Genomic DNA, 10,852 nt, shown 5'->3' on the forward strand with positions numbered 1-10,852 from the left:
TAAAAAAAAAAAAAAAAAAAAAAAAAAAAAACTGGCCATCCCAGGCCGTCTAGATTCCACGTCTTCGTTGAGATCTGGTATTGCTGCCCTGCCGGGCCATCGCTACGCCGCCTTGACTGCTTTGTCGGCTCATCGGGCTGGCTCCAGGGGCCGATGTCGGGCCCGCCTTTGTATTTGGTGTTGGGGGACCTCGCGTGTTAGATAATGCCGACGCTGTTGCAGGGAGCTTCAAATCGGATCGTAAGTCTTCGGCCGTGGAATGACGGGGGGCATCGAGGTACACGGCGTACCTATCATCGCGCACTGAGTATGCTGTTGCCTCGAGGACTTTGCGGCAGCCGTTGGCGTTATCGAGGTTGGAGCCCACCCCGTGGATGTTCTCATACTGCTTCAGGATGTTCATCACGGCCAGGTCCGAGTTGACTTCATCGGGGGGTAGTGTTGTGGGCGTATTTCCATCTTTGTTGCTGTATGACTTGGCATAAGTGGCAAGGAACACTGGTGGCAGCTTTGGCACCGCCGCTGCCATCTTCTCCAAGTTTCCAGGGATCTCAAAGTTGGTGAGCGCCTCGAGACCGACGATCTTCTCGTCTATAAAATTTGAAGCGTTGGCACCACCACGGCTCCTTGTTGCATGCGACGGCACCCGCTCCATCATGGGTGCCGAATGGCCGTGTTCACTGTTGTCCTGGTCACCGTCCTCATTCTCGCCCGTGTCACTGTCGTCGGGTGAGCCGTTTACACCCGAGCCACTTGCTTTTGACTTGCTCGTGAGCAGGTATTTATGAGCAGCGAGCGCCGCAGCGTTGTACTGCATCGTCAGCTCCTTATCCGTGAATAACTTGTCGATGCTGTAAATCGGGCCCGTCACTCTGCGTGTGGTAAGACGGTCGTTCTGCCACATGGCAGTGGTGTTGTTGTTATCCAATACTCTGCGCTGCGGGGCCGGCGAACCATCGTCATCACCGCCACCGTTCCGCTTTCGCTTCCTCGTATCCGCCTCGTCGGCTGTCTGACGAAGTCTTGTAGCCCTCTTTGTATGCGTGCCACCAGGACTAGATGGGTTTGCGATCGAATACTGGTTCGGGTGTAATAGAAGGGCAGATGCGTCTGAAATCTCAAAGGCCTCCTTCTCTTTTGTGAGGCGAGCTCTTTTGGAATTGATCGTGTTGACCAGCCGGTCGCGCAGCGTTTGCGATAGTGCCTTGTGTTCCCGCTTGGCAACCTCGGATTTGTATATGTACACATTCCTATGCTCGTTACTCTTCATGTCGTACTCGTCCTGTTTCGTGACGTTAGGGTCCGGTTAGTCAAGGCAACTGGCGTGTCTTGGGTGGAATCTGTATAAGCACAGCGAGAGCGTACCTTGTGGCGAGTCAACTCAAAATCACGACGCTCAACGAGATCCTCGATGGTGTTGACCCATTCCTGAAACTTGGGTCCGGCCATTTCCAATATTGTCGCACCGCGAAGCTGAGGATTAATACTATCGCTGAAGCTCTGCGACTTGTCGATAGCGGCCAGCGGCTGTGCCGCATATGGATCAACCTGCATGACGAGCGCTGTGTCCAACTGGATCTTGCTGAGCATCTCCCGGTATTCTCTATCCCTATTAATGTCGAATTGCTCGGATAGCGATTGGAGACGCTCGACTAGTTGCAAGCGCTTCTTCTCTTTCTTGGACTGCGTTGGCGCGGGGGAAACATTCGAGCGCCTATCGACTTTGCCTTGTGCCGCCTCAGCGACATCTGCTTCGTTGGACATGATGCCCAAATTTTGGCACTGCGATGGATGGCAATGCAAAGATTATTCTCGGATCGGACAATTGTGGTAGGTAGTAATTTTGTCTTAAGGCGTCCTCGATTTGCCGCGCAAGACTGGCTTGCGACAGCAACGCTTTCTTTCCAAGAGGGGTTTTATGGCAGTGATAACGCTGTCGTGTGGTGATTTGTAGTAACAAAAAAAAAAAAAAATCTAAAAAAATTAAAACCTACAAGCAGAGCTGCCTCGTCAATATATATGTCGGTAACTGTGTGGTCTCAGTAGAGTACCTGGATATTTGTGGTAAAACTCTAGGCTGGTACAGTCAACAGAAAACAGGTAAACACACCTTGGATGTTCTTTTGCACAAATCAAGAATTGGCAGCCGACTGGGAATGAATAAAAACAACAGAGAATAACTTGTCAGCTGCAAGCCCACTGGCTTGCAAATAGCTTTCAGGCGAAGTGTATAATCCACGCTGGACGGTCAACAGAAGGACTGGGACCTGTTAAAGTTGTAAGTAAAAGCGTCGGAAACTGGGATATTGTGGGCAGGACAAGTCCGATGAGAGCTTGTCGGAATTGAAGCACTGCCTCCGCGCAAACCCGACTACAGGCAATGGCGGGTGAGCAAGGATGAGCGGCCTCTGATGTATAAATAGTGGAACCAAAGAGCTTGACAAAATTGTTTGATTGGTCACCCTGCTGAAATCATTTGTATCGATAAGAGTCGATGAGCATACAAGTGTGGATGATGGTGACTAAGCAGACCACCTATGGATTTACCTCAGTAGGTTGCATAACCTTGTCCAGCTACTGGGGTACATAGTAAGTAGTACCCATCGGCTCATTGCCAGTGACGACGTCGCAAACATCGCCGCCCACCAAACTCACCCCCTTTCGAGCCTTCGCTGCCACCCACGTCAATAGGCACAGATGGCACAAAGCTGACCGCGATTCGCTCCTTATTTCACACTTTTAAGCAGAGACACTGTGGTTTTCCTGCTTCAGAAGCTCTTCCATGACTTGAAGCCGACCTAAATGGAGAATTTATCGATATCAGACGCCCCTCCGCAAGGGCCCGGTCCGGTGCTCGGCGCAGGGCCGGGCCGCGTCCCTCCGCCCACCCAAGCCCAGCTTCCCGCCCAGATGTTTACTACGGCTGCACAGCTCCTTGACCTGACAGACAGTAAGCCAGCCAGTGATTTCGCTTCGCCCGCCTTGTATGTCGCGCGTTGGTATCGCGTTTTCGGCTTGCTGATCAAATGCCACTCATGCCAAACACAGAAAAGCTCCTGATCGCTCTCCGAGACGGGCGCAAGCTGACCGGCGTGTTGCGAAGCTGGGATCAATTCGGTATGGATCGCCTCGGCTGACCCACTATATTCTCGATGCATGTTGGTTGACAGTCGCGCAAACTTGCATAAACACAGCCAACCTCGTCCTGCAGTCCACCGTCGAGCGTCTTTTCGTACCCCCGAGCCCGAGCACCGGAGAACGCGGCCTCTACGCGGACATCTCCCGCGGTCTATTCCTTGTCCGCGGCGAGAACGTCTTGCTTCTAGGGGAGATCGACCTCGACAAGGACGATGACCCACCCGCGGGCTACGATAAGGCTGAGCTCCAGGTGGTAGAGGCACTGTTAAAGAAGCGCAAGGCGGAGGAGAAGGCCAGGGAGAAGTCGCGACTAAAGAAGCTTGCCAGTCTTGGGTTTGAAGGCGAGCACTCTGGCGAGATCATCTTTTGAAACACGACGTGGCCTTTCAGCCACCGCCGACCTCTATTATCAGGCGATGACGGCAACCCACATCAAAGAAGGCCAGGGTCTCTCAAGAAATACAACAGAACCATCAGGGGTATACTACTAGGGCCGAAGAAATCGGCATTTGCCGGCAATGAGCAGTTTTTTAAAAGCTCATATCCGCTGCGTCGACCATGATCTTGTTGGATCTGTCGCAGTTTCTAGGAAGGGAATGGCAAAATTCAGGATTCGGTAGCAGAATATTGTGAAATGCAGCCGGATCGGATAGAAGCGGAAGAATAGTGCGGCATCATTGGCAGTCGAAGATGCAGTACCACGTGGCCGTGCATACAGCTTCATTACAGTCCACCATTGAACTGAATTTTGAAATAAATGCCGCAAGGGACAGGCGTGGTGGACGATCGTTGGTCCGAATTTTGTCTTGTATATCACACTTATTGCAGTCCGTCGCTAAAACCCCAGCTTCAGCGCTCGGTTCCTGGGGCACTGAGGCACTGGAGGGTTGTCCCAGCCCGTGCGATCAATGTAGAGCCTGAACACCATCCCTTTCATGAATTTAGATGGAAGATGCTGTGCACTGCGTCGTGGCGGAAGTAGGCTGCATGCTTTGCATGCACCTCGTGGCCGTTGTAGTATACAGGTTGACGAGATTCACATTTTCTCAGTTGAGTTTATTTTGAGGGGAGAATACTCCCCTGATTCTGGGTGCGTTTTTTCCCGTGAACTGGGTCGCGGAAGCCTGTAATACCTGCCTAGATTGACTAAACTACCCATATGCCTCGAACTAGGCCTGTTTTGCTCACGTATGCTACGGGAATAAGATATGTTGCCATAGATTCACCTTCATTCGTCTCTTATCTAGAACTAGAATCTTGTCACCGGTGTCTACCATTGTTTATCTGCCGAGGCAGCAGGCTTACACATGACCACAAAATCAGGTACCGACGGTAACAATAGCAAATGAAATGATCTTAAAGAGTAGGTAATAGCTACTTGGATAAAAGTCGTCTTGGTATATGCCAACCCCAGCAAAACACTGATCATTCGACAGCACCAACCGACAATCAAATAAGAAACAATGTAATGAAACAGAACCGCATCCTCAAGTCTTCTTTTGTAGAAATAAGCGAGAAAAAATGGGAATCAGAAAATTGCTGTTTAAGAGCTCTCAACCTTGGGACCCATGAGTCCATTCATCGCACCGTTAGTGGCGGGCTTGCTCTCACCAGAGGATGAAGCTGGCCCAGACGCTGCACTGGTGGCAATGCCATTCTTCTTTTCATCCTCTCCACTGTCATCATAATCCTCGTCCACATCCATCTTCCTGGCTGCGCGCTCAGGTTCGCCCGCTGCAGGCGCATGAGGAGCAGCAGGATGTTGCGGCTGCCTTTCGTGGTGCCTCTCCTCTTGGGTAAATTCTTTGGGAGCTGAGCCCGCAGGTGAAGGGCCAGGCCCATCACGCATCATGTTTTGCATGGGCGGTACAGGGCCCTGCTGCATGGGCGGGAGATGGCTTTGCTGCATAGCGTGCGCGGGTGGGTGATGAGCAGCCTCAGAGGGATGATAGTTGTCGTTGGCGTGGCGCTGCTCCTCTGCACGGCGTATATCATCCCTCCTGTGGTCATCAACACGCCTCTGATCATCCATCCGTCGCTGATCTTCGAAGCGACGAGCCTCAGAAGAGTTACGGCGATACTGCTCCCTTTCACGAGGGGGAGTGGATTGGCGTCGATGACGCATGTCCTCGAGCCTGGCCCGATTCTCGTCAGAAGCAGGCTTCTTGGCAGATGACGGCTCGTCCTCCCACTCTCGCATCCGCTTGGGCCCGACTGAGGGCGGGCGATCGTGCTCCCGGTGCATAGGAGGATCTGGGTTCGATGCACCGGGAGGCGGAGGTGGCGGGGGCCGGGATGGACCGTCAACATTGCTCGGGCCCGGGGTATCGTTAGGGTGTGGAGGATACGGTTGCTGATGCTGTGGGTACGCCGACTTGGGCGACGGCATCCTATTGTCATGCGCCGGACGCTGCTGTTCACTCCTCGGGCTGTTGGGGCGACGATAACCAAGCATGGCGTTGGGGGGAGGCGGTGCGTCCATGGCCTCATCGGGGAATTGACGGGCCCTCGAATTGCGCACCATGTCCATAGGAATTGACTGACGAGGCTGCTGAGGCTGCTGTTGAGCTTGTTGCTGTTGGGCCTGATGGTGGTGCTGTTGCTGCTGGGCTTGTTGTTGAGCCTGTTGCAGTGACTGCGGTGGCGGCGGTTGCTGACCCGGAGGTGGAGGCGGCGGGTAGTGACCCTGAGAAAGAGGAGACGGGCCACGACGAGGCGGCTCAGATCCAGGTCCAGGCGGTGGCCCAGGCCTTGCACCTTCCTGGCCATAGTGCCTCATGGGTGGGGGACCCTGCTCTTGCCTAGGACTGGGCTGACGCGGAGGAGGGGGAGGGGGGCCTCGAAAGGGCTCTCGCTGTTGCTCATAGGGATTTGGGGGTTGCGGTGGAGGGTTCACAGCAGAAAGTCTTGGCCAGTTGTCAGGACCAGTAAGAGGAGGAGGTCCGTTTGGCTGCTGAGGTGGCTGTGGACCTTGCGCGCCGTTCCACTGCGGTCCAGGTGGACCAGAAGCCTGGTATGACTGGGGATGGATATCGGTCGGCACAGGAGCGCTTGGAGGGCCCGATCCATTGCTTTGACCAGTCCGCAACAGGTTGAGGCGGGCTTTGATGTGCGGGTTGCTGGGGTCCAGCTCGGCTGCTCTTTGGTAGGCGTCAAGAGCGTCATTGATTTGGTTGTTGCAGGACTCATACTGTAGCGACGTGTTAATTATCATGAAAGTAATCCTGCGCGGTATGCCATGTTTTGCTACTCACCAGTGTGCCCAAATCATACCAAACCTCTGAAAGGTAAGGATTCAACCGAATAGCACGAGAGTAGGCGTCCAATGCATCGCGGTACTGGTTGATTTGGTAGTAGAGAACACCAATCGAGCACCAGAATGTAGGGTTGCGCCCATCACGATAAACAGCTTGTTGGTAGGCTTCATATGCCTTGGGATACTTCTGCTGCGACATGTAACATCTGCCGAGGAGGTACCAGCTCTGCGCATCGCTGTTGTCTGTTGCATGTATTAGAAACTACCATCTCAGCCAGGCCAGTTGTAGAATACTTACCAGCTGCAACAGATTGCTCGAGGTACTCAATAGCTCTCTCCTGGCTCTGGAAGCTGCTGCTTTGCTGATGATGAAGCCATCCCAGCTGCTGTAGTACCTTTGCGTGCTTCGGATCCCCATCGAGCACGCGCTGGTATGCAGCTTTCGCGTTGTCCAGCTACAGCAACGAGATATTAGCAACCATTCCGGTCCCAGACCAACCATGCAAGAAGGAAGGAATAACATACATCTTTTTGTTGTTCATGAACGTGTCCGATCTGGAACCAGATATCGGTTTCTGTGAGAGGATGCGGTGGTGAATGGACAATATACTTGAAGCACTACAGACAAGCCGTCGTTAACAATATCGTTCTTTGGTCAAAATCCATACTGCGAAGACATACCTCAAGACTCTGGTTAAATTTAGATTGCTGTTTATAAATTATGCCAAGGCGGAAATAAATCTCATTGGCCTTTTCGAAATCAGGCTGCATCTGCATGACAGATGAGAAGGCCTCCTCGGCGTGCTCCAGGGAGCCGTATCGATCGTACAAGATACCAATGCCGTACCATAGTTTAGGATCCTAAAATCGTCATTTGTCAGCGAATGTTTTACTTCGGTTTAATTCAGATGCACAGGAGCGGAACACTAACCTTGGGTGTCTGGAGATTGACTAGAGCATTCTGGTAAGCCGAGTAGGCTTGTTGAAGCTCGTCCATCATCAGATAGCAGTGACCTGAAGAGGGCAAGTTAGTAAACAATTACTGCAAAAGGTGTTGACACTGGTTCAAGGCGTCTTACCCATCGCGCTCCAAGCCTCGCCGTTGGTCGGATCAAGCTTAATGATCGCGTTCAAGTACTCGCAGGCTTTGGGAAATTCCTCTTTGGTTCTTAGAATGGCGCTCATCGCGTTCATGGCGGGAATGGACTGGGGATTAATGGTAATGGCGCGCTCGTAGGCCTGCATGGCGTCTTCGAGGTTGCCAAGGATTTCGCTGCAGCTGCCTGTATGGGAAAAAAAAAAAAAAAAAAAAGTCAGTCGCGTGCGAAATACTGATGCGCGTTTGCACGCGAAGCCGGAGGATGGACATACCAATCTGAATCCAGGTCACTTCAGTCGCCTCGGCCATGCGCCGGGCGGCCGAGGAGTATTGAGGTCCAGGAGGCATACCGCCCGGCGGTAGAGGCGCGCCGGGCCCGTGATGCATGTGCACCGGCATTGGGGGCGACGGCCGATGCGACGCCATGTTGTTGGAGACTTGAAAGCAGCTACGACTGTTTAGTTGCGTTGCCGGGTGTGGTTGTGACGTTTATTAGGGACAGTTATTGTCCAGAGGCTTTCCTCGGCTTAAGGGCAGAGGATCGCGTACTTGAGCCGAGTCTGAATGCGCAAAAATGACGTGGATTCACCGATGCGCGACGTTTTGTTCACTACCAGAATGACAACAGCAAGCTCGCTTGAGATCGCCCAGCTTCTTTCCTAATATTGGGCTCGCGTGTGTCGACGTTGCTGCTGTGACTGGTTTCAACGACGGCGTCGTTTGGCAGTGTGTCCAGGCTGTTGATGCTGGGTTAGGCACGCACGAGACATGAACAGTCGCGGTGTAAACAATGAGTAAAGAAATTTAATACAAGAAAAGCCTGAGCCTAGCTTGAATGCAAAGTCAGAACGCCAAGCAATAAGTATTGTTGACGTCTGGCGTTGATAAAGCGATCGCAGTGATGCTCTGGGGAACGCAGGATGGTGGATAAAGAACTTGAAGAGAGAAGGAGAGGACAAGAAAAGAGGGAGGAAATTGAATGTGGAGGGCTCTGGCAACTTACAAAGATACCTAACCCACGAAGGAGGAAGGAGCGAAGAGCACACCCTATGGAGTGCTCTTTGCACGAGGGAACTCAACACGCCCCACCTGGTCCCACACACACCCTCAAGGAAGTCAAGGCAGTTGAGCGTCTAGCTAGGCCGGCCGCAAGTCTTGCCTCCATTTGTTAGCTAACGCACCTACCAGGTGGATTATGTGCTCAGGTTTTTCCCACCCTGGGACCCGGCTACTTTTTTGCTTGTTTATACTACTAATTATGGCCATTCAATGTGGTTAAGATGGCGAACAATGTTGACAAGTTCTAGCCGCGAATGCAACCGGGTTTGCGTATATACATAGCTGCACGAGTGTCTATAGGGACAACCTAATTCTAGCAGAAACGGGACATCGTTAAATTCGCCAAACCCGATGCTGTTTGCGACAACTTAGCATATATGAATTGGCACTAGGAGAGGAAACGCTTCGTCTTTGGCTCACGTCACGGTAATTGCTATACTAACTCGAAATAAAAGAATGACCTTGCAGCCTTGCATAGCCTGGCATTTATAAGGGGAAAAAAACGCCTATGTTGGAACGATGACGGCAACACCACATGGTCAATCGTGGGAGATGGGCGGGCGCACGTTCAAATATCAGACCACACATCGAGAAGCAAATCGAACCGATCGAAAGCTATATATTTTACCTTGAGTAAGGCCACTATGTGTGCCAACTATTAAACTTGAGATTAATTTGATCATAGTTATTGTGTACCTACCTAGTTACCCATAGCCGTATTCGGTCTGAATTTAGAAAGAAAGAAAAAAAACCAGGGCGCAATGCATCAGGCTCCTTTTTTGGTTTTTGCTTTTCGGGTTTTTCTTTTATTTTCTCAACGTTTGATGTCTTCTTTAAGTAAGGTCCATTATGCACATAGCAAGTGCTGTCGAATCATAAATGCAGTGCTAGTTCACATCGATATGGCGATTTCAATCACAGCTGCAGAATACAATACAATACGCATGCCCGAATAACCGTGTCATCTCACCTTCAGCTTGCATTGGTCTGTTTTTGTTTCCAGGCGGAACCCCGCAGGACCGACACATGGTTCCAAAGTTCCATGACCCTGTCACTGTTTAGGGGGCGCCTGCTTATCGTTCCCTCGTTTCATCCCAAGTTGACCGTCCCAGCGGTAGGACGGCAGTCAGTCCAGTCAGTTTCTACCAGCCTGTCCATCCGACGTTTGACATCAGTAGAGTTCGGTGCAGGTCTTAGCAGCCACCGGGACGCACGAGATCCCCCTAACTGCCTACCTTAGATTAGACAGAACTAGACTACCTAAAGTACATACCTAAGTTACTCCGTATGCGACCATCCGTGCTCGGGACTTTGCTAGCATCGCAGACGCAATGCAGGTACCTAGTGCGTCACCTCCGTCAGGCAGAAAAGTAGATGCGAGCCTCAATCCTCCAAGTGATACATACTCGAGTACATAAGTACAGTATAGGCACAATTAAGCTATTAAGAACTTGACTACTCGCATTTCATCATTTCACAGAATTTAGCTATATCTGCAGCATTTTTCAACAGCCACCGTTCAAGTCGACTCGCCTGTGGCTACTTGGCGCTAATGTAGTAGAATGACATCTTCTCTTTTCATCCATTTTTTCCACTCAATTTTTTATTATTTTTGATTATTGTTTTTCTTTTTTAACTTGCAAGATATTCCAAAACCAGACTAAATAGGAAACAAAAAAAGCTCCGATTTTTACGATGGAACGGACTTCCACAATACCCCCGAGATGTTTTCCTGGTCCAGTAAGCCTGAGTAGATCGATGCAGTAAAGAACCAACCCGCTGGGGTCAAGGGAACTTGAATTGGCGGATTGCGCCGCTCTCTTGTTCAGTGTCGGCAGGACAACCTAGTCAAATATCCAACCTACCAAAATAAAGGTGTGAAGCTAGACTAGTAGTTCAACGTACTACGGAGTGCTTGGTAAAAGAACCTGCTTATTTCAATCCGCCTCGTGTCATGTTCCTCAGACCATCAATCCCGAGGGTGCCGTCTCGCAGTCTCAAGTTACGACCAGGTACCGACGAACGAGAGGGTGCGTCCATTCGATCCGTCTCAACGTTTCCCCACCCGTCGCTGTTAAATGCTCCTAGATACATGGTTGGGCTGACGTCCAAGCGAGGATGATAGAGCTCACTGTTATGCATACCCAAATCGGTAGGTGATTAGTTCTATGACTTGTATGGTAGTGGGTGGCGAAAGACAGAAGAAAAATTAGACAAATAAAATAAAATAAAATATAAATTCAAATTCAAATTCAAATAAAGAAGCACCCCCGCTGCATGTGTAGCCAAGAGGGGGGGGG

The 10,852-nt window shown here is 51.1% G+C and overlaps 3 protein-coding genes across 3 annotated transcripts in view; 1 reads left to right on the top strand and 2 right to left on the bottom strand.

Moving 5' to 3' along the window:
- The window catches only part of PpBr36_06321 (uncharacterized protein), a gene marked incomplete at both ends in the record, with an annotated part of 3,228 nt that extends 1,464 nt beyond the window's left edge, over positions 1-1,764 (bottom strand). The window contains 2 exons of the mRNA XM_029893467.1: positions 61-1,282; positions 1,366-1,764. Of these exons, the coding sequence (XP_029746125.1) occupies positions 61-1,282; positions 1,366-1,764 (1,621 nt within the window). The remainder of the gene's footprint in view (positions 1-60; positions 1,283-1,365) is intronic.
- A 1,038-nt stretch (positions 1,765-2,802) lies between these two features.
- On the top strand, positions 2,803-3,508 carry PpBr36_06322 (uncharacterized protein; the record flags this gene model as incomplete). Its single annotated transcript, XM_029893468.1, has 3 exons — positions 2,803-2,950; positions 3,049-3,117; positions 3,195-3,508. The coding sequence occupies 3 exons, from the start codon at positions 2,803-2,805 to the stop codon at positions 3,506-3,508; spliced, it is 531 nt and encodes a 176-aa protein (XP_029746128.1).
- A 1,173-nt stretch (positions 3,509-4,681) lies between these two features.
- On the bottom strand, positions 4,682-7,919 carry PpBr36_06323 (uncharacterized protein; the record flags this gene model as incomplete). The annotated part of the gene is made up of 8 exons (XM_029893469.1): positions 4,682-6,328; positions 6,393-6,637; positions 6,693-6,849; positions 6,920-7,012; positions 7,076-7,255; positions 7,326-7,408; positions 7,474-7,677; positions 7,766-7,919. The coding sequence occupies 8 exons, from the start codon at positions 7,917-7,919 to the stop codon at positions 4,682-4,684; spliced, it is 2,763 nt and encodes a 920-aa protein (XP_029746314.1).
- Between the last annotated feature and the right edge of the window lie 2,933 nt (positions 7,920-10,852).

Source organism: Pyricularia pennisetigena (assembly GCF_004337985.1).
Source record: "Pyricularia pennisetigena strain Br36 chromosome 4 map unlocalized Pyricularia_pennisetigena_Br36_Scf_6, whole genome shotgun sequence".
Lineage (NCBI taxonomy): Eukaryota > Fungi > Ascomycota > Sordariomycetes > Magnaporthales > Pyriculariaceae > Pyricularia > Pyricularia pennisetigena.